At 48.7% G+C, this 24302-nt stretch overlaps 1 protein-coding gene across 1 annotated transcript in view; it reads left to right on the forward strand.

Annotated features, from left to right (window-relative positions):
• The window catches only part of LOC118383701 (unconventional myosin-X-like), a 284313-nt gene that overhangs the window by 95366 nt on the left and 164645 nt on the right, over positions 1-24302 (forward strand). Inside the window, exon 2 of the mRNA XM_052502082.1 lies at positions 6688-6792. Coding sequence (XP_052358042.1) covers positions 6688-6792 — 105 coding nt within the window. The remainder of the gene's footprint in view (positions 1-6687; positions 6793-24302) is intronic.

A 24302-nucleotide genomic window follows, 5' to 3' on the forward strand; every position in this document is an offset into this window, starting at 1 on the left:
CTGGTGATGACTCTGTCTACACCCAGCCCTGTCCTGGTGATGACTAAGACGACACCCAGCCATGTCCTGGTGATGACTAAGACTACACCCAGCCCTGTCCTGGTGATGACTCTGACTACACCCAGCCCTGTCCTGGTGATGACTCTGACTCTGTCTACACCCAGCCCTGTCCTGGTGATGACTCTGTCTACACCCAGCCCTGTCCTGGTGATGACTCTGACTCTGTTTACACCCAGCCCTGTCCTGATGATGACTCTGACTACACCCAGCCCTGTCTTGGTGATGACTCTGACTCTGTCTACACCCAGCCGTGTCCTGGTGATGACTCTGACTACACCCAGCCCTGTCCTGGTGATGACTCTGTCTACACCCAGCCCTGTCCTGGTGATGACTCTGACTCTGTCTACACCCAGCCCTGTCTTGGTGATGACTCTGACTACACCCAGCCCTGTCCTGGTGATGACTCTGTCTTCAGCCAGCCCTGTCCTGGTGATGACTCTGTCGACACTCAGCCCTGTCCTGGTGATGACTCTGTCTACACCCAGCCCTGTCTTGGTGATGACTCTGACTACACCCAGCCCTGTCCTGGTGATGACTCTGTCTACACCCAGCCCTGTCCTGGTGATGACTCTGTCTTCAGCCAGCCCTGTCCTGGTGATGACTCTGTCGACACTCAGCCCTGTCCTGGTGATGACTCTGTCTTCAGCCAGCCCTGTCCTGGTGATGACTCTGTCTACACCCAGCCCTGTCCTGGTGATGACTCTGTCTACACCCAGCCCTGTCCTGGTGATGACTCTGTCTACACCCAGCCCTGTCCTGGTGATGACTCTGACTACAGCCAGCCCTGTCCTGGTGATGACTCTGACTACACCCAGCCCTGTCCTGGTGATGACTCTGTCTACACCCAGCCCTGTCCTGGTGATGACTCTGTCTTCAGCCAGCCCTGTCCTGGTGATGACTCTGTCGACACTCAGCCCTGTCCTGGTGATGATTCTGACTACACCCAGCCCTGTCCTGGTGATTACTCTGTCTACACCCAGCCCTGTCCTGGTGATGACTCTGACTACACCCAGCCCTGTCCTGGTGATGACTGTGACTCTGACTACACCCAGCCCTGTCCTGGTGATGACTCTGACTCTGACTACACCCAGCCCTGTCTTGGTGATGACTCTGACTCTGTCTACACCCAGCCCTGTCCTGGTGATGACTCTGACTCTGTCTACACCCAGCCCTGTCCTGGTGATGACTCTGACTCTGTCTACACCCAGCCCTGTCCTGGTGATGACTCTGACTCTGTCTACACCCAGCCCTGTCCTGGTGATGACTCTGATGCTGTCTACACCCAGCCCTGTCCTGGTGATGACTCTGACTCTGACTACACCCAGCCCTGTCCTGGTGATGACGCTGTCTACACCCAGCCCTGTCCTGGTGATGACTCTGTCTACACCGAGCCCTGTCCTGGTGATGACTCTGTCTACACCCAGCCCTGTCCTGGTGATGACTCTGACTACACCCAGCCCTGTCCTGGTGATGACTCTGTCTACACCCAGCCCTGTCCTGGTGATGACTCTGACTACACCCAGCCCTGTCTTGGTGATGACTCTGTCTACACCCAGCCCTGTCCTGGTGATGACTCTGACTACACCCAGCCCTGTCCTGGTGATGACTCTGACTACACCCAGCCCTGTCCTGGTGATGACTCTGTCTACACCCAGCCCTGTCCTGGTGATGACTAAGACGACACCCAGCCATGTCCTGGTGATGACTAAGACTCCACCCAGCCCTGTCCTGGTGATGACTCTGACTCTGTCTACAGCCAGCCCTGTCCTGGTGATGACTCTGATGCTGTCTACACCCAGCCCTGTCCTGGTGATGACTCTGATGCTGTCTACACCCAGCCCTGTCCTGGTGATGACTCTGACTCTGTCTACACCCAGCCCTGTCCTGGTGATGACTCTGACTCTGTCTACACCCAGCCCTGTCCTGGTGATGACTCTGACTCTGTCTACACCCAGCCCTGTCCTGGTGATGACTCTGATGCTGTCTACACCCCGCCCTGTCCTGGTGATGACTCTGACTCTGTCTACACCCAGCCCTGTCCTGGTGATGACTCTGACTCTGTCTACACCCAGCCCTGTCCTGGTGATGACTCTGACTCTGTCTACACCCAGCCCTGTCCTGGTGATGACTCTGACTCTGTCTACACCCAGCCCTGTCCTGGTGATGACTCTGATGCTGTCTACACCCAGCCCTGTCCTGGTGATGACTCTGACTCTGTCTACACCCAGCCCTGTCCTGGTGATGACTCTGACTCTGTCTACACCCAGCCCTGTCCTGGTGATGACTCTGTCTACACCCAGCCCTGTCCTGGTGATGACTCTGTCTACACCCAGCCCTGTCCTGGTGATGACTCTGATGCTGTCTACACCCAGCCCTGTCCTGGTGATGACTCTGACTCTGTCTACACCCAGCCCTGTCCTGGTGATGATTCTGACTACACCCAGCCCTGTCCTGGTGATGACTCTGACTACACCCAGCCCTGTCCTGGTGATGACTCTGACTACACCCAGCCCTGTCCTGGTGATGACTCTGACTACACCCAGCCCTGTCCTGGTGATGACTCTGACTCTGTCTACACCCAGCCCTGTCCTGGTGATGATTCTGACTACACCCAGCCCTGTCCTGGTGATGACTCTGTCTACACCCAGCCCTGTCCTGGTGATGACTCTGACTCTGTCTACACCCAGCCCTGTCTTGGTGATGACTCTGACTCTGTCTACACCCAGCCCTGTGTTGGTGATGACTGTGACTCTGTCTACACCCAGCCCTGTCCTGGTGATGACTATGACTCTGACTACACCCAGCCCTGTCCTGGTGATGACTCTGACTCTGTCTACACCCAGCCCTGTCCTGGTGATGACTCTGACTACACCCAGCCCTGTCCTGGTGATGATTCTGACTCTGTCTACACCCAGCCCTTTCCTGGTGATGACTCTGACTCTGTCTACACCCAGCCCTGTCTTGGTGATGACTGTGACTCTGTCTACACCCAGCCCTGTCTTGGTGATGACTGTGACTCTGTCTACACCCAGCCCTGTCCAGGAGATGACTCTGACTACACCCAGCCCTGTCTTGGTGATGACTGTGACTCTGTCTACACCCAGCCCTGTCCAGGAGATGACTCTGACTACACCCAGCCCTGTCTTGGTGATGACTCTGACTACACCCAGCCCTGTCTTGGTGATGACTCTGACTACACCCAGCCCTGTCCTGGTGATGACTGTGACTCTGTCTACACCCAGCCCTGTCCAGGAGATGACTCTGACTACACCCAGCCCTTTCCTGGTGATGACTCTGACTACACCCAGCCCTGTCTTGGTGATGACTCTGACTACACCCAGCCCTGTCCAGGAGATGACTCTGACTACACCCAGCCCTTTCCTGGTGATGACTCTGACTACACCCAGCCCTTTCCTGGTGATGACTCTGACTCTGTCTACACCCAGCCCTGTCTTGGTGATGACTGTGACTCTGTCTACACCCAGCCCTGTCCAGGAGATGACTATGACTCTGACTACACCCAGCCCTTTCCTGGTGATGACTCTGACTCTGTCTACACCCAGCCCTGTCCTGGTGATGACTCTGTCTACACCCAGCCCTGTCTTGGTGATGACTGTGACTCTGTCTACACCCAGCCCTGTCCAGGAGATGACTCTGACTCTGTCTACACCCAGCCCTGTCCTGGTGATGACTCTGTCTACACCCAGCCCTGTCCTGGTGATGACTGTGACTCTGTCTACACCCAGCCCTGTCCTGGTGATGACTCTGTCTACACCCAGCCCTGTCCTGGTGATGACTGTGACTCTGTCTACACCCAGCCCTGTCCTGGTGATGACTCTGACTACACCCAGCCCTGTCCTGGTGATGACTCTGACTACACCCAGCCCTGTCCTGGTGATGACTCTGACTACACCCAGCCCTGTCCTGGTGATGACTCTGACTACACCCAGCCCTGTCCTGGTGATGACTCTGACTCTGACTACACCCAGCCCTGTCCTGGTGATGACTCTGTCTACACCCAGCCCTGTCCTGGTGATGACTCTGTCTACACCCAGCCCTGTCCTGGTGATGACTGTGACTACACCAAACATGAGAACCGTGTGTAGCGGTAGGGAGTGTTGAGGTTAGGGCCTTGGGTCTAGTCTTTAGGGTTTAGGATGATTTATATTCTCCATTTTATGCCTTGTTGGACTAACAACTCCCTTTCCACCTCACTACCCCACTGAACGCTGGCGCCTGGGTGACTCATACTGTTTGGCCAGGCTGGGATGAGAACCAGTCTCAGTGGTCAGCTAGTGGAGAGGACACATTATGCTGTAGACAGACAGTCCCTAGCGTGCTCCAACATCAACAGGAAGTGACTAGTGATTCCTGTTATTGCAGGTCTTCTCTCCGCGCTTTCCAACCATCTATTCCTCCTATTGCGTCCTGCTACAGTCTCCTCACTGTGACATGGCTGGGAGGTCAATCACTCTGCCACATTAACAGAGTGGGGGTGTGGACAGGGTGTGAGCCGGCTGGGGGTGTGAGCAGGGTGGGGGTGTGGGCAGGGTGGGGTGGGGGTGTGGGCAGGATAGGGGTGTGACCAGGGTGGGGTGGGGGTGTGGTCAGGGGTGTGTGCAGGATGGGGTGGGGGTGTGGGCAGGATAGGGGTGTGACCAGGGTGGGGTGGGGGTGTGGACAGGGTGTGAGCCGGCTGGGGGTGTGAGCAGGGTGGGGGTGTGGGCAGGGTGGGGGTGTGGGTAGGGGAGGGGGTGAGCAGGATGGGGTGTGACCAGGGTGGGGGTGTGAGCAGAGTGGGGGTGTGACCAGGGTGGGGGTGTGGGGGGGGGAGGATGGGGGTGTGAGCAGGGTGGGGGGTGTGAGTAGGGTGGGGGTGTGAGCAGGGTGGGGTGTGAGCAGGGTGGGGGTGTGAGCAGGGTGGGGGTGTGCAGGATGGGGTGGGTGTGTGGGCAGGATAGGGGTGTGACCAGGGTGGGGGGGTGTAGACAGGGTGTGAGCCGGCTGGGGGTGTGAGCAGGGTGGGGGTGTGGGCAGGGTGGGGGGTGTGGGTAGGGGAGGGGGGGTGAGCAGGATGGGGGTGTGACCAGGGTGGGGTGTGAGCAGAGTGGGGGTGTGACCAGGGTGGGGGGTGGGTAGGAGGGGGGGCAGGATGGGGGTGTGAGCAGGGTGGGGGGTGTGGTAGGGTGGGGGTGTGAGCAGGATGGGGGTGTGAGCAGGGTGGGGTGTGAGCAGGGTGGGGTGTGAGCAGGGTGGGGGTGTTAGCGGGGTGGGGGTGAACAGGATGGGGGTGTTAGCGGGGTGGGGGTGAGCAGGGTGGGGTGTTGGCAGAATGGGGGTGTGAGCAGAGTGGGGGTGTGGGCAGGATGGGGGTGTGAGCAGGGTTGGGGTGTGAGCAGGGTGGGGGTGTTAGCGGGGTGGGGGTGAGCAGGGTGGGGGTGTTGGTGGGGTTGTGAGCAGGGTGGGGGTGAGCGGGGTGGGAGTGTTAGCGGGGTGGGGGTGTTAGCGGGGTGGGGGTGTGAGCGGGGTGGGGGGGACTGTGTAGAGCAGGGTGGGGGTGTGACTGTGTAGCAGCAGGATGTGAGGACAGACAGACAGACAGACAGACAGACAGACAGACAGACAGACAGACAGACAGACAGACAGACAGACAGTTGGCTCAGATGATGGGCAGACAGACAGTTGGCTCAGATGATGGGCAGACAGACAGTTGGCTCAGATGATGGACAGACAGACAGACAGACAGAGGCTGACTCAGTAACTCGTCCAGTTAACCCTCTGTTGGCAGCAACTTTGAAAATGATCTCCATCTTCCCAGCGTTCTGTCTGAATGAAGTGTTATTCTGTTTCCCCTCTGAGTGGCCCTTCAGTTGACACAGATTCATGTTGCATCTTGTGTTTAGCCAGAGGCATCAGGTTCTAAGAGCGTGCTCCCACATGATGCTTTTCATCTGTTGTTATGAGTCATGTTGTCTCTCTATCTGTTGTGTTTTAAGGGGCCCCTCGTGTTGGGTCGTGTTGCAGACAGTATTTAGCTACAGTCTCATGCTGTCTCTCTATCTGTTGTGTTTCAGGGGGCCCCTCGTGTTGGGTTGTGTTGCAGACAGTATTTAGCTACAGTCTCATGCTGTCTCTCTATCTGTTGTGTTTCAGGGGGCCCCTCGTGTTGGGTTGTGTTGCAGACAGTATTTAGCTACAGTCTCATGCTGTCTCTCTATCTGTTGTGTTTCAGGGGGCCCCTCGTGTTGGGTTGTGTTGCAGACAGTATTTAGCTACAGTCTCATGTTGTCTCTCTATCTGTTGTGTTTCAGGGGGCCCCTCGTGTTGGGTTGTGTTGCAGACAGTATTTAGCTACAGTCTCATGTTGTCTCTCTATCTGTTGTGTTTCAGGGGGCCCCTCGTGTTGGGTTGTGTTGCAGACAGTATTTAGCTACAGTCTCATGCTGTCTCTCTATCTGTTGTGTTTCAGGGGGCCCCTCGTGTTGGGTTGTGTTGCAGACAGTATTTAGCTACAGTCTCATGCTGTCTCTCTATCTGTTGTGTTTCAGGGGGCCCCTCGTGTTGGGTTGTGTTGCTGACAGTATTTAGCTACAGTCTCATGTTGTCTCTCTATCTGTTGTGTTTCAGGGGGCCCTTGTCTGGCTGCGGGACAAAGATCAGCTCCTTCCTGCTACTGTCAGCTCCTGTTACCACGACGACGGATCCCTGGTCCTCACCACCAACTATGAGAAGGTAAGAGGGACAAACTACCTAAACTACCTAATGGGACAAACTAAACTACCTACTGGGACAAACCAAACGACCTAAACTACCTACTAGGACAAACCAAACGATCTAAACTACCTACTGGGACAAACCAAACAATCTAAACTACCTACTGGGACAAACCAAACGATCTAAACTACCTACTGGGACAAACCAAACGACCTAAACTACCTACTGGGACAAACCAAATTATCTAAACTACCTACTGGGACAAACCAAACGATCTAAACTACCTACTGGGACAAACCAAACGATCTAAACTACCTACTGGGACAAACCAAACGATCTAAACTACCTACTGGGACAAACCAAACGATCTAAACTACCTACTGGGACAAACTAAACTACCTAAACTACCTACTGGGACAAACCAAACGATCTAAACTACCTACTGGGACAAACCAAACGATCTAAACTACCTACTGGCACAAACTAAACTACCTACTGGGACAAACCAAACGACCTAAACTACCTACTGGGACAAACTAAACTACCTACAGGAACTAATGGGGATCCATAATAAACCCCAGGAAGAGTAGCTGCTGACTTCGCAGGAACTAATGGGGATCCATAATAAACCCCAGGAAGAGTAGCTGCTGCCTTGGCAGGAACTAATGGGGATACATAATAAACCCCAGGAAGAGTAGCTGCTGACTTGGCAGGAACTAATGGGGATCCATAATAAACCCCAGGAAGAGTAGCTGCTGCCTTGGCAGGAACTAATGGGGATCCATAATAAACCCCAGAAAGAGTAGCTGCTGCCTTGACAGGAACTAATGGGCAACCATAATAAACCCCAGGAAGAGTAGCTGCTGCCTTGGCAGGAACTGGATCCATAATAAACCCCAGGAAGAGTAGCTGCTGCCTTGGCAGGAACTAATGGGGATCCATAATAAACCCCAGGAAGAGTAGCTGCTGCCTTGGCAGGAACTAATGAGGATACAAATAAAATACACATGATGGTGTAATGGGTGGACTGGCGACCATTCACTAGCTTCTTAACCCACAAAGTCATGAACCAAACCCATTTACAAAACTCTAACTTCATCCCTAACCTTATGCCTAACCTAACCTTAAATTAAGACCCCAAAACTGTGGAATCTGGCTTTGTGGCTGTAGAATCTGACTTTGTGATTGTAGAATCTTACTTTGTGGCTGTGGAATCTGACTTTGTGGCTGTGGAATCTGACTTTATGGCTGTGGTATCTTACTTTGTGGCTGTGGAATCTGACTTTGTGGCTGTGGAATCTTATTTTATGGCTGTAGAATCCTACTTTGTGGCTGTGGAATCTGACTTTGTGGCTGTGGAATCTGACTTTGTGGCTGTGGAATCTTACTTTGTGGCTGTAGAATCGGACTTTGTGGCTGTTGAATCTGACTTTGTGATTGTAGAATCTGACTTTGTGGCTGTGGAATCTTACTTTGTGGCTGTGGAATCTGACTTTGTGGCTGTGGAATCTGACTTTATGGCTGTGGAATCTTACTTTGTGGCTGTGGAATCTGACTTTGTGGCTGTGGAATCTTATTTTATGGCTGTGGAATCCTACTTTGTGGCTGTGGAATCTGACTTTGTGGCTGTGGAATCTGACTTTGTGGCTGTGGAATCTTACTTTGTGGCTGTGGAATCTTACTTTGTGGCTGTGGAATCTGACTTTGTGGCTGTGGAATGTGACTTTATGGCTGTGGAATCTTACTTTGTGGCTGTGGAATCTGACTTTGTGGCTGTGGAATCTGACTTTGTGGCTGTGGAATCTTACTTTGTGGCTGTAGAATCGGACTTTGTGGCTGTTGAATCTGACTTTGTGATTGTAGAATCTGACTTTGTGGCTGTGGAATCTTACTTTGTGGCTGTGGAATCTGACTTTGTGGCTGTGGAATCTGACTTTATGGCTGTGGAATCTTACTTTGTGGCTGTGGAATCTGACTTTAATCTGACTTTGTGGCTGTGGAATCTGACTTTATGGCTGTGGAATCTTACTTTGTGGCTGTGGAATCTGACTTTAATCTGACTTTGTGGCTGTGGAATCTGACTTTAATCTGACTTTATGGCTGTGGAATCTGACTTTAATCTGACTTTGTGGCTGTGGAATCTGACTTTATGGCTGTGGAATCTTACTTTGTGGCTGTGGAATCTTACTTTGTGGCTGTGGAATCTGACTTTGTGGCTGTGGAATGTGACTTTATGGCTGTGGAATCTTACTTTGTGGCTGTGGAATCTGACTTTGTGGCTGTGGAATCTGACTTTGTGGCTGTGGAATCTTACTTTGTGGCTGTAGAATCGGACTTTGTGACTGTGGAATCTGACTTTGTGGCTGTGGAATCTTACTTTGTGGCTGTAGAATCGGACTTTGTGACTGTGGAATCTGACTTTGTGGCTATAGAATCTGACTTTGTGGCTGTAGATCTACCTCATCCCCATATTGTTTTATTTACTTTGCTGCTCTTTTGCACACCAATATCTCTACTTGCACATCATCATCTGCTCATGTATCACTCCAGTGTTAATCTGCTGAATTGTAATTATTCACTACTATGGCCTATTTATTGCCTACCTCCTCATGCCTTTTCAACACACTGTATATTGACTTTCTTTTTTCTACTGTGTCATTGACTTGTTTATTGTGTTATTGGCTTGTTTATTGATTACTCCACGCGTGTTGTTGTCTGTGTCACACTGCTTTGCTTTATCTTGGCCAGGTCACAGTTGGAAATGAGAAAGTGTTCGCAACTGGCCTACCAGGTTAAATGAAAGGTGATCTGGCCTACCTGGTTAAATAAAGGTGATCTGGCCTACCTGGTTAAATAAAGGTGATCTGGCCGAGCTGGTTAAATAAAGGTGATCTGGTCTACCTGGTTAAATAAAGGTGATCTGGCCTACCTGGTTAAATAAAGGTGATCTGGCCTGCCTGGTTAAATGAAAGGTGATCTGGCCTACCTGGTTAAATAAAGGTGATCTGGCCTGCCTGGTTAAATAAAGGTGATCTGGCCTACCTGGTTAAATAAAGGTGATCTGGCCTACCTGGTTAAATAAAGGTGATCTGGCCTACCTGGTTAAATAAAGGTGATCTGGCCTACCTGGTTAAATAAAGGTGATCTGGCCTACCTGGTTAAATAAAGGTGAAATAACATTTAAAAAATAAACAAATCTGTTCAGGTTCGTCAGGTTTGGGTTGGTCTGGCCTGGATTGATCTTTTCAGGTCTGGTCTGGTTTGATCTGGTCAGGTCTGGTCCGGTCTGGTTTGGTTTGGTCTGGTTTGATCTGTTCAGGTCTGGTCCGGTTTGGTCTGGTTTGGTCTAGTTTGATCTGTTCAGGTCTGGTCTGGTTTGATCTGTTCAGATCCGGTCTGGTTTGATCTGTTCAGTTCTGGTCCGGTCAGGTTTGAGTTGGTCTGGCCTGGATTGATCTTTTCAGGTCTGGTCTGGTTTGGTCTGGTCTGGTTTGATCTGTTCAGGTCCGGTCTGGTTTGATCTGTTCAGGTCTGGTCCGGTCTGGTTTGGTTTGGTCTAGTTTGGTCTGGTTTGGTCTGGTTTTATCTGTTCAGGTCTGGTCTGGTTTGGACTGGTTTGGTCTTTTCTGGTCTTGTTTGGTCTGGTTTGGTGCCCTGGTTTGGTTTGGTCTGGTTTGGTCTGGTCTGGTTTGGTCTAGTTTGGTCTGGTCTAGTCAGGTTTGTTCTATTCTGTCCTGGTTTGGTCTTGGACTGATGTTGCATCAGGTGCTGGCTGTCCTGTATGTCGTTCCTTGTTCCTAGACAGTACATTCTAATCCAAAGGCCCTAGGTTACCCCCAGAGCCCAAAAGTACATTACATCTGCCCTGTCCCCATTCATAGGCTCTGTCACCCAGCTGTCCTCCTCACCCGTACCCCAGGCTTCATGCTATTTCTGGAGGCCTCTGCTGTGCTGTTCTGAGGCTGGATCTAAATGTGGACAACATGTGTGTTCTAGTGGCAGCTAGCTCTGTTGAAGTTTCTTCACAAGGTCACAGCTCAACTCTCAGCATGGCTGGAGTCTATCATCTTTACATTATCTCTCCACCAGGCTGGGAATACACAGCCGTTCTCACTGAAGACATGATAATGATTTTATACAGGGTCAGTGTGCAGTGAGATGTACTGTAAATCTGAGGAGTCCAAGAGAACGCCCTGTTGAGATACATGTTTTAGTCTCTGATCTCTCATGACAGAGACCGTTGTTTTCTCATGTCCAGAAAGACTGCTGACATAGCCTATATTTCTCTGTGTGTATATAGGAGAGTCACCTTCCCAATTTCAATAAGCATTTCTCTACGGCTGGCCATGCTTTCCACTTGGCAACCCCTACCCCGGTCAACTGCCTGGCACCCTCCACAGCAACCCGCCAAAGCCCCCACCATTTCGCCTTTACCCAAATCCAGATAGCTGATGTTCTGAAAGAGCTGCAAAATCTAGACCCCTACAAATCAGCCGGGCTAGACAATTTGGATCCTCTCTTTCTAAAATGATCTGCCAAAATTGTTGCAACCCCTATTACTAGCCTGTTCAACCTCTCTTTCGTATCGTCTGAGATTCCCAAAGATTGGAAAGCTGCCGCTGTCATCCCCCTCTTCAAAGGGGGTGACACTCTAGACCCAAACTGCTACAGACCTATATCTATCCTACCCTGTATATATATATATGCCATTTAGCTGACGCTTTTATCCAAAGCGACTTACAGTCATGTGTGCATACATTCTACGTATGGGTGGTCCCGGGAATCAAACCCACTACCCTGGCGTTACAAGCGCCATGCTCTACCAACTGAGCTACAGAAGGACCACTGTCCCTGTCTTTCTAAGGTCTTCGAAAGCCAAGTTAACAAACAGATTACTGACCATTTCGAATCCCACCATACCTTCTCCGCTATGCAATCTTCTTTCAGAGCTGGTCATGGGTGCACCTCAGCCACGCTCAAGGTTCTAAACGACATCATAACCGCCATCGATAAAAGACATTACTGTGCAGCCGTATTCATCGACCTGGCCAAGGCTTTCGACTCTGTCAATCACAACATTCTTATTGGCAGACTCGACAGCCTTGGTTTCTCAAATGATTGCCTCACCTGATTTACCAACTACTTCTCTGATATAGTTCAGTGTGTCAAATCGGAGGGCCTGTTGTCCGGGCCTCTGGCAGTCTGTATGGGGGTGCCACAGGGTTCAATTCTCGGGCCGACTCTCTTTTCTGTATACATCAATGATGTTGATCTTGCTGCTGGTGATTCTCTGATTCACCTCTACGCAGACGACACCATTCTGTATACTTCTGGCTCCTCCTTGGACACTGTGTTAACTAACCTCCAGACGAGCTTCAATGCCATACAACTCTCCTTCCGTGGCCTCCAACTGCTCTTAAACACTAGTAAAACTAAATGCATGCTATTCAACCAATCACTACCCGCTGCTGCTCGCCCGTCCAGCATCATCATTTACATTACATTTAAGTCATTTAGCAGACGCTCTTATCCAGAGCGACTTACAAATTGGTGCATTCACCTTATGACATCCAGTAGAATTGTCACTTTGCAATAGTGCATCTAAATCTTAAAGGGGGGTGAGAAGGATTACTTATCCTATCCTAGGTATTCCTTAAAGAGGTGGGGTTTCAGGTGTCTCCGGAAGGTGGTGATTGACTCCGCTGTCCTGGCGTCGTGAGGGAGTTTGTTCCACCATTGGGGGGCCAGAGCAGCGAACAGTTTTGACTGGGCTGAGCGGGAACTGTACTTCCTCAGTGGTAGGGAGGCGAGCAGGCCAGAGGTGGATGAACGCAGTCCCCTTGTTTGGGTGTAGGGCCTGATCAGGGCCTGGAGGTACTGAGGTGCCGTTCCCCTCACAGCTCCGTAGGCAAGCACCATGGTCTTGTAGCAGATGCGAGCTTCAACTGGAAGCCAGTGGAGAGAGCGGAGGAGCGGGGTGACGTGAGAGAACTTGGGAAGGTTGAACACCAGACGGGCTGCGGCGTTCTGGATGAGTTGTAGGGGTTTAATGGCACAGGCAGGGAGCCCAGCCAACAGCGAGTTGCAGTAGTCCAGACGGGAGATGACAAGTGCCTGGATTAGGACCTGCGCCGCTTCCTGTGTGAGGCAGGGTCGTACTCTGCGGATGTTGTAGAGCATGAACCTACAGGAACGGGCCACCGCCTTGATGTTAGTATCACTACTCTGGATGGCTCTGACTTAGAATACGTGGACAACTACAAATACCTGGGTGTCTGGTTAGACTGTAAACTCTCCTTCCAGACTATTACTAGTTTATCTAGCGTGTCCTGCATTGCATATAATCGATGCGGTGCGTATTCGCGAAAAAGGACTGTCTTGCTCCAATGTGTACCTAACCATAAACATCAATGCCTTTCTTCAAATCAATACACAAGTATATATCGGCCGATTAATCGGTATCGGCTTTTCCGGTCCTCCAATAATCGGTATCGTCGTTGAAAAATCATAATCGGTCGACCTCTAAATGTTAGACATACGCACAACTAAGAATATTTCTTCATACATTTGAAACAAGTACTAGTTGTGGCCGCAACCGGACTAGCTCGTGAACAACTTTTGGAGGAATGCATTGCTTGACTGTCGTGAAAGTGAACGCAGCTCACAAACTGCGGCTCCCCAAACGATTCGTTCTGGAGTTGGAGTTTGTTGAGCAGAGGCCGTGTAGGACTTGGTTCTAGAAAGCCATCATAACGTTCAATAATCAATTAGTTTCATTAATTATTGCACCATGTGATCAATTATCAGCTCTAAACATGGATGTTTCTTCTTTATGCTGCCTGCAGCGTGATCTATTTTCCCATGATAGACAAGTTGGTGGAGCAGGAGCATGTGGAGTCACTGAGACAGAGGAGCTCGTATTAGTCCTGATGTAGAATTCATTGCGGTCAGCAAGTCAAAACAAACGATTAAAAACACTCTGAAAAAAACGAATTATGACTCTCGAGCCAGTAAAAAGAGTCGTTCAGCTAGGCCTGGTCAAGATCAAGATGAGTACTACAGTAATACTGGGATATGATGAGTACTAAAGTAATACTGGGATATGATGAGTACTACAGTAATACTGGGATATGATGAGTACTACAGTAATACTGGGATATGATGAGTACTACAGTAATGATATGATGAGTACCACAGTAATACTGGGATATGATGAGTACTACAGTAATACTGGGATATGGTGAGTACCACAGTAATACTGGGATATGATGAGTACCACAGTAATACTGGGATATGATGAGTACTGCAGTAATACTGGGATATGATGAGTACTGCAGTAATACTGGGATATGATGAGTACTACAGTAATACTGGGATATGATGAGTACTACAGTAATTCTGGGATATGGTGAGTACCACATTAATACTGGGATACTGGGATATGATGAGTACCACAGTAATACTGGGATATGATGAGTACCACAGTAATACTGGGATAGGGTGAGTACCACAGTAATACTGGGATATGGTGAGTACCACAGTAATACTGGGATATGGTGAGTACTACAGTAATACTGGGATATGATGAGTACCACAGTAATGATATGATGAGTACTACAATAATACTGGCATATGATGAGTACTACAGTAATACTGGGATATGATGAGTACTACAGTAATACTGGGATATGATGAGTACTACAGTAATACTGGGATATGATGAGTACTACAGTAATACTGGGATACTGGGATATGATGAGTACTACAGTAATGATATGATGAGTACCACAGTAATGATATGATGAGTACCACAATAATACTGGGATATGATGAGTACCACAGTAATACTGGGATATGATGAGTACTACAGTAATGCCTCAGAGACAGGATTTATTGGAGATTCTCTCCTGCCTTAATCCAGAGATTACAGCTGTGCAACTACTGTGTTTCCCAGAGGGCCCTAGTGTGGCTTCTACTGTAATCTAACGTACTGTTCGTCACTACTGTAGTCTAGCGTACTGTTCATCACTACTGTAATCTAGTCTACTGTTCATCACTACTGTAATCTAGCCTACTGTTCATCACTACTGTAATCTAGTCTACTGTTTGTCACTACCGTAATCTAGCGTACTCTTCATCACTACTATAGTTTCGTCTACTGTTCGTCACTACTGTAATCGAGCGTGCTGTTCGTCACTACTGTAGTCTAGTCTACTGTTCGTCACTACTGTAATCTAGCGTACTGTTCATCACTGCTGTAATCTAGTCTACTGTTCGTCACTACTATAGTCTAGCGTACTGTTCATCACTACTGTAATCTAGCATACTGTTCGTCACTACTGTAATCTAGCATACTGTTCGTCACTACTATAGTCTAGTCTACTGTTCGTCACTACTGTAATCTAGCGTACTGTTCATCACTGCTGTAATCTAGTCTACTGTTCGTCACTACTGTAATCTAGTCTACTGTTCGTCACTACTGTAGTCTAGTCTACTGTTCGTCACTACTGTAATCTAGAGTACTGTTCATCACTGCTGTAATCTAGTCTACTGTTCGTCACTACTATAGTCTAGCGTACTGTTCGTCACTACTGTAATCTAGCGTACTGTTCATCACTACTGTAATCTAGCCTACTGTTCGTCACTGCTGTAATCTAGTCTACTGTTCATCACTACTGTAATCTAGTCTACTGTTCGTCACTACTATAGTCTAGCCTACTGTTCATCACTACTGTAATCTAGTCTACTGTTCGTCACTACTATAGTCTAGCCTACTGTTCATCACTACTGTAATCTAGTCTACTGTTCATCACTACTGTAATCTAGTCTACTGTTCGTCACTACTATAGTCTAGCCTACTGTTCCTCACTACTGTAATCTAGCGTGCTGTTCATCACTACTGTAATCTAGTCTACTGTTCGGCACTACTTTAGTCTAGCCTACTGTTCGTCACTGCTGTAATCTAGTCTACTGTTCATCACTACTGTAATCTAGCGTGCTGTTCATCACTACTGTAATCTAGTCTACTGTTCGGCACTACTTTAGTCTAGCCTACTGTTCGTCACTGCTGTAATCTAGTCTACTTTTCATCACTACTGTAATCTAGTCTACTGTTCGTCACTACTATAGTCTAGCCTACTGTTCATCACTACTGTAATCTAGTCTACTGTTCGTCACTACTATAGTCTAGCCTACTGTTCATCACTACTGTAATCTAGTCTACTGTTCATCACTACTGTAATCTAGTCTACTGTTCATCACTACTGTAATCTAGCGTGCTGTTCGTCACTACTGTAATCTAGTCTACTGTTCATCACTACTGTAATCTAGCGTGCTGTTCGTCACTACTGTAATCTAGTCTACTGTTCATCACGACTGTAATCTAGTCTACTGTTCATCACTACTGTAATCTAGCGTGCTGTTCGTCACTACTGTAATCTAGTCTACTGTTCGTCACTACTGTAATCTAGCCTACTGTTCGTCACTACTGTAATCTAGTCTACTGTTCGTCACTACTATAGTCTAGCCTACTGTTCATCACTACTGTAATCTAGTCTACTGTTCGTCACTACTATAGTCTAGCCTACTGTTCATCACTACTGTAATCTAGTCTACTGTTCATCACTACTGTAATCTAGTCTACTGTTCATCACTACTGTAATCTAGCGTGCTGTTCATCACTACTGTAATCTAGTCTACTGTTCGTCACTACTATAGTCTAGCCTACTGTTCCTCACTACTGTAATCTAGTCTACTGTCCGTCACTACTGTAATCTAGTCTACTGTTCATCACTACTGTAATCTAGTCTACTGTTCGTCACTACTGTAATCTAGTCTACTGTTCGTCACTACTGTAATCTATCATACTGTTAATCCCTGTTGGTTCTACTGTAACAGCTTCGCTACTGTTTTATTTAACCAGCAGGAAGTGTTATTGAGGTCAGAAAACATTTTTTTCTAGGGCAGACCTAATACTGTTCTCTTTGTACTGTCCCAGGGGGACTCGTTGTGAACCTCAGCTCCCTCCCTCTTGGCTGCCATCCAACTCTACTCACATGTACACCTCTAGGCATGTTTCCATGGAGACGACAGGGGGAGTCGCTGATCAGACCCATGTTAATTAGTGACAAGAGAACGGTTAATCTATTCTATTCCAGAGATTGCGTCGGCTTTGTGCATTGGCTGCTGGGACTTCCTTCTTTCTCTCTGTGAGTCTTCCTCTTCCTGTTTTCCTTGTGCATCCTGGGAGATACCAAGTTACCCTAACCCTAACCCCAGAGAATCCTGGAGAGTGGATATGAACATATGCACGTTTCTCCCTGTCGGGGGTTTTACCTAATGGCCTGGTGGTCAACAGAGATCAAAATATAGATGTGAATTAGGGTTAGTTTACAGACTACAGGGTGAAGGTTAGGGTTATAGATGTGAGTTAGTGTGAATTATAGTAGGGTTAGCTCACAGGCTAACAGGCTACAGGGTGAAGGTTAGGGTTATAGTTGTGAGTTAGTGTGAATTAGAGTAGGGTTAGCTCACAGGCTACAGGGTGAAGGTTAGGGTTATAAATGTGAGTTAGTGTGAATTAGAGTTAGCTCACAGGCTAACAGGCCACACAGGGTGAGGGATAGGGTTATAGATGTCAGAGGTGTGAATCTATTACAGTTAACACTGATCTCTGGGGTTAAAGGTAATAATAATAATAATATATGCCATTTAGCAGACGCTTTTATCCAAAGCGACTTACAGTCATGTGTGCATACATTCTACGTATGGGTGGTCCCGGGGATCGAACCCACTACCCTGGCGTTACAAACGCCATGCTCTACCAACTGAGCTACAGTTGGGTCAGGGCTGGAGGTTGGCCTGTTAGCTCTGTAGCGTATTAGCTAAACTTAACTCCTTTAGGCCTGTTAGCTCTGCAGCGTGTTAGCTAACCTTAACTCATTTAGGCCTATTAGCCCTGTAGCGTGTTAGCTAAGCCTTACTCCTTTAGGCCTATTAGCCCTGTAGCATGTTTGTAGCATGTTAGCTATGCCTCACTCCTTTAGGCCTATTAGCCCTGTAGCGTATTAGCTAACCATAACTCCTTTCAGCCTATTAGCCCTGTAGCGTGTTAGCTAACCATAACTCCTGTAGGCCTGTTAGCCCTGTTAGCGTGTTACCTAACCATAACTCCTTTAGACCTGTTAGCCCTGTAGCGTATTAGCTAACCATAACTCCTTTAGGCCTATTAGCCCTGTAGCGTGTTAGCTAGCCATAACTCCTTTGGGGCTGTTAGGCCTGTAGCGTGTTAGCTAACCATAACTCCTTTAGGCCTATTAGCCCTGTAGCGTGTAAGCTAGCCATAACTCCTTTAGGGCTGTTAGCCCTGTAGCGTGTTAGCTAACCATAACTCCTTTAGGCCTGTTAGCCCTGTAGCGTGTTAGCTAAGCCTTACTCCTTTAGGCCTATTAGCCCTATAGCATGTTTGTAGCATGTTAGCTATGCCTCACTCCTTTAGGCCTATTAGCCCTGTAGCGTATTAGCTAACCATAACTCCTTTCAGCCTATTAGCCCTGTAGCGTATTAGCTAACCATAACTCCTTTCAGCCTATTAGCCCTGTAGCGTATTAGCTAACCATAACTCCTTTCAGCCTATTAGCCCTGTAGCGTGTTAGCTAACCATAACTCCTTTAGGCCTGTTAGCCCTGTAGCGTGTTAGCTAGCCATAACTCCTGTAGGCCTGTTAGCCCTGTTAGCGTGTTACCTAACCATAACTCCTTTAGGGCTGTTAGGCCTGTAGCGTGTTAGCTAACCATAACTCCTTTAGGCCTATTAGCCCTGTAGCGTGTAAGCTAGCCATAACTCCTTTAGGGCTGTTAGCCCTGTAGCGTGTTAGCTAACCATAACTCCTTTAGGCCTATTAGCCCTGTAGCGTGTTAGCTAACCATAACTCCTTTCAGCCTATTAGCCCTGTAGCGTGTTAGCTAACCATAACTCCTTTAGGCCTGTTAGCCCTGTAGCGTGTTAGCCAGCCATAACTCCTTTAGACCTGTTAGCCCTGTAGCGTATTAGCTAACCATAACTCCTTTAGACCTGTTAGCCCTGTAGCGTATTAGCTAACCATAACTCATTTAGGCCTATTAGCCCTGTAGCGTGTTAGCTAGCCATAACTCCTTTAGGGCTGTTAGGCCTGTAGCGTGTTAGCTAACCATAACTCCTTTAGGCCTATTAGCCCTGTAGCGTGTAAGCTAGCCATAACTCCTTTAGGGCTGTTAGCCCTGTAGCGTGTTAGCTAACCATAACTCCTTTAGGCCTATTAGCCCTGTAGCGTGTTAGCTAACCATAACTCCTTTAGGCCTGTTAGCCCTGTAGCGTGTTAGCTAGCCATAACTCCTGTAGGCCTGTTAGCCCTGTTAGCGTGTTAGCTAAGCCTTACTCCTTTAGGCCTATTAGCCCTATAGCATGTTTGTAGCATGTTAGCTATGCCTCAGTCCTTTAGGCCTATTAGCCCTGTAGCATATTAGCTAACCATAACTCCTTTCAGCCTATTAGCCCTGTAGCGTATTAGCTAGCCATAACTCCTTTAGGGCTGTTAGGCCTGTAGCGTGTTAGCTAGCCATAACTCCTGTAGGCCTGTTAGCCCTGTTAGCGTGTTAGCTAACCATAACTCCTTTAGGCCTGTTAGCCCTGTAGCGTGTTAGCTAGCCATAACTCCTGTAGGCCTGTTAGCCCTGTTAGCGTGTTAGCTAAGCCTTACTCCTTTAGGCCTATTAGCCCTATAGCATGTTTGTAGCATGTTAGCTATGCCTCACTCCTTTAGGCCTATTAGCCCTGTAGCATATTAGCTAACCATAACTCCTTTCAGCCTATTAGCCCTGTAGCGTATTAGCTAACCATAACTCCTTTCAGCCTATTAGCCCTGTAGCGTATTAGCTAACCATAACTCCTTTCAGCCTGTTAGCCCTGTAGCGTATTAGCTAACCATAACTCCTTTCAGCCTGTTAGCCCTGTTAGCGTGTTACCTAACCATAACTCCTTTTATTTCCCTGTAGCGTATTAGCTAACCATAACTCATTTAGGCCTATTAGCCCTGTAGCGTGTTAGCTAGCCATAACTCCTTTAGGGCTGTTAGGCCTGTAGCGTGTTAGCTAGCCATAACTCCTGTAGGCCTGTTAGCCCTGTTAGCGTGTTAGCTAACCATAACTCCTTTAGGCCTGTTAGCCCTGTAGCGTGTTAGCTAACCATAACTCCTTTAGGCCTATTAGCCCTGTAGCGTGTTAGCTAACCATAACTCCTGTACGCCTGTTAGCCCTGTAGCGTGTTAGCTAGCCATAACTCCTGTACGCCTGTTAGCCCTGTTGGCATGTTAGCTAGCCATAACTCCTTTCGGCCTGTTAGCCCTGTAGTGTGTTAGCTAACCATAACTCCTTTAGGGCTGTTAGCCCTGTAGTGTGTTAGCTAACCATAACTCCTTTAGGCCTGTTAGCCCTGTAGCGTGTTAGCTAACCATAACTCCTTTAGGCCTATTAGCCCTGTAGCGTGTTAGCTAGCCATAACTCCTTTAGGCCTGTTAGCCATGTAGCGTGTTAGCTAACCATAACTCCTTTAGGCCTATTAGCCCTGTAGCGTGTTAGCTAGCCATAACTCCTTTAGGGCTGTTAGCCCTGTAGTGTGTTAGCTAACCATAACTCCTGTAGGCCTTAGCATGTTAACTAATCCTAATCATTTTTCAGTCCCAACCTGACAGGGTGGAACCACAGCAGGGCGTTCTCTTTCTCACAACATCTCTGAACATGCACCCAAATCCAGCTGTTATGACAGAAGTACTTGGATAACAGATCACACATATCCATGTCAGGCAGACTGAATGATGTGGTTTGGCCTCAGAAACATACAGATGATCTAAGATCTTCATTTGATCACCCAGATGCAGTAGTATATTTGTAGTTTATTTGAGGTTTAAAAGGGCTTATGAAGTTTTTTAATTCCACTTTTTCCCCTTAAGAAAAATGTATCAACCTTTAGAAAAATGTCCAGAAAATTATAATCCACATAATAATTTCTTGTTGCTGCAAGATTATTTTCCTGCTGTAGCAAATTGGCTCAGATTAAGATCCGACATCTGTAGGTGGAGCCTGTATGCAGATAGTCCTCTGACATCATATGCTCTAAGAATGTCAGAATGTTGTGAGGTCATCGGGGGTTGTGCTTTGTCTCTCTTTCTCAATAATCCTGAGCAGGAATCACATGAAGGTTTCAGTAATATGACAGGCTCCGTCTACAGTAGATTGCCTTTCCACTGTAACCAGAACCATCCTGGCAGTCAAGCTCTGTCCACTGTAACCAGTCTAGCTCTGTCCACTGTAACCAGTCTAGCTCTGTCCACTGTAACCAGTCTAGCTCTGTCCACTGTAACCTAGCTCTGTCCACTGTAACCAGTCTAGCTCTGTCCACTGTAACCAGCCTAGCTCTGTCCACTGTAACCAGCCTAGCTCTGTCCACTGTAACCAGCCTAGCTCTGTCCACTGTAACCTAGCTCTGTCCACTGTAACCAGCCTAGCTCTGTCCACTGTAACCAGCCTAGCTCTGTCCACTGTAACCAGCCTAGCTCTGTCCACTGTAACCAGCCTAGCTCTGTCCACTGTAACCTAGCTCTGTCCACTGTAACCTAGCTCTGTCCACTGTAACCAGCCTAGCTCTGTCCACTGTAACCAGCCTAGCTCTGTCCACTGTAACCAGCCTAGCTCTGTCCACTGTAACCTAGCTCTGTCCACTGTCACCAACTGACTTGCCTGGTTAAATAAAGGTAAAAATTAAAAATCCAAAGTGGAAGGACTCTTGTGCATGACATGGTGGGTGGTTGCAGGCAGGTGTGTTGTTTGTTTGAAGGAGAAGCATGGGCACCTCAGTTGGCCCTTTGGCATGTCTATTCCTCATGCTCTCCACAGAGGTGTAGACGATTAGTATCACCATGAGATCCTGGTATGGTGCAGCTACATCACCCATGAGGTCCTGGCATGGTGCCAGCTAACTCACCCATGAGGTCCTGGCATGGTGCCAGCTACATCACCCATGAGGTCCTGGTGTGGTGCCAGCTACATCACCCATGAGGTCCTGGCATGGTGCCAGCTACATCACCCATGAGGTCCTGGTGTGGTGCAGCTACATCACCCATGAGGTCCTACTACACCTGATGTGAGGTGTCCTGAAGGCCTACTACACCTGCTGTGAGGTGTCCTACTACACCTGTTGTGAGGTTTCCTGAAGGTCTACTACACCTGATGTGAGGTGTCCTGAAGGCCTACTAAACCTGCTGTGAGGTGTCCTAAAGGCCTACTACACCTGCTGTGAGGTGTCCTACTACACCTGCTGTGAGGTGTCCTGAAGGTCTACTACACCTGATGTGAGGTGTCCTGAAGGCCTACTACACCTGCTGTGATGTGTCCTAAAGGCCTACTACACCTGCTGTGAGGTGTCCTACTACACCTGCTGTGAGGTGTCCTGAAGGCCTACTACACCTGCTGTGAGGTGTCCTACTACACCTGTTGTGAGGTGTCCTGAAGGCCTACTACACCTGATGTGAGGTGTCCTGAAGGCCTACTACACCTGATGTGAGGTGTCCTGAAGGTCTACTACACCTGCTGTGAGGTGTCCTACTACACCTGTTGTGAGGTTTCCTGAAGGTCTACTACACCTGCTGTGAGGTGTCCTACTACACCTGCTGTGAGGTGTCCTGAAGGCCTACTACACCTGATGTGAGGTGTCCTGAAGGCCTACTACACCTGTTGTGAGGTGTCCTACTACACCTGTTGTGAGGTGTCCTGAAGGCCTACTACACCTGATGTGAGGTGTCCTGAAGGCCTACTACACCTGTTGTGAGGTGCCCTGAAGGCCTACTACACCTGTTGTGAGGTGTCCTGAAGGCCTACTACACCTGATGTGAGGTGTCCTGAAGGCCTACTACACCTGTTGTGAGGTGCCCTGAAGGCCTACTACACCTGTTGTGAGGTGTCCTGAAGGCCTACTACACCTGATGTGAGGTGTCCTGAAGGCCTACTACACCTGATGTGAGGTGTCCTACTACACCTGTTGTGAGGTGTCCTGAAGGCCTACTACACCTGATGTGAGGTGTCCTGAAGGCCTACTACACCTGTTGTGAGGTGTCCTACTACACCTGATGTGAGGTGTCCTGAAGGCCTACTACACCTGATGTGAGGTGCCCTGAAGGCCTACTACACCTGATGTGAGGTGTCCTGAAGGCCTACTACACCTGATGTGAGGTGTCCTGAAGGCCTACTACACCTGTTGTGAGGTGTCCTGAAGGCCTACTACACCTGATGTGAGGTGTCCTAAAGGCCTACTACACCTGCTGTGAGGTGTCCTACTACACCTGCTGTGAGGTGTCCTGAAGGCCTACTACACCTGATGTGAGGTGTCCTGAAGGCCTACTACACCTGATGTGAGGTGTCCTGAAGGCCTACTACACCTGTTGTGAGGTGTCCTACTACACCTGCTGTGAGGTGTCCTACTACACCTGATGTGAGGTGTCCTGAAGGCCTACTACACCTGATGTGAGGTGTCCTACTACACCTGATGTGAGGTGTCCTGAAGGCCTACTACACCTGCTGTGAGGTGTCCTACTACACCTGTTGTGAGGTGTCCTACTACACCTGCTGTGAGGTGTCCTGAAGGCCTACTACACATGTTGTGAGGTGTCCTGTAGTCTTAAGTAGAGATAACTAACCAGAGGAAAGCTAACCTTAGTGAGCCTTACTGTATGCCTATGCCTGCTGTGAGGTGTCCTGAAGGTCTACTACACCAGCTGTGAGGTGTCCTGAAGGCCTACTACACATGTTGTGAGGTGTCCTGTAGTCTTAAGTAGAGATAACTAACCAGAGGAAAGCTAACCTTAGTGAGCCTTACTGTATGCCTATGCCTGCTGTGAGGTGTCCTGAAGGTCTACTACACCAGCTGTGAGGTGTCCTGAAGGCCTACTACACATGTTGTGAGGTGTCCTGTAGTCTTAAGTAGAGATAACTAACCAGAGGAAAGCTAACCTTAGTGAGCCTTACTGTATGCCTATGCCTGCTGTGAGGTGTCCTGAAGGTCTACTACACCAGCTGTGAGGTGTCCTGAAGGCCTACTACACATGTTGTGAGGTGTCCTGTAGTCTTAAGTAGAGATAACTAACCAGAGGAAAGCTAACCTTAGTGAGCCTTACTGTATGCCTATGCCTGCTGTGAGGTGTCCTGAAGGTCTACTACACCAGCTGTGAGGTGTCCTGAAGGCCTACTACACATGTTGTGAGGTGTCCTGTAGTCTTAAGTAGAGATAACTAACCAGAGGAAAGCTAACCTTAGTGAGCCTTACTGTATGCCTATGCCTGCTGTGAGGTGTCCTGAAGGTCTACTACACCAGCTGTGAGGTGTCCTGAAGGCCTACTACACATGTTGTGAGGTGTCCTGTAGTCTTAAGTAGAGATAACTAACCAGAGGAAAGCTAACCTTAGTGAGCCTTACTGTATGCCTATGCCTGCTGTGAGGTGTCCT

Source organism: Oncorhynchus keta, unplaced genomic scaffold (genome assembly GCF_023373465.1).
Source record: "Oncorhynchus keta strain PuntledgeMale-10-30-2019 unplaced genomic scaffold, Oket_V2 Un_contig_1509_pilon_pilon, whole genome shotgun sequence".
NCBI lineage: Eukaryota > Metazoa > Chordata > Actinopteri > Salmoniformes > Salmonidae > Oncorhynchus > Oncorhynchus keta.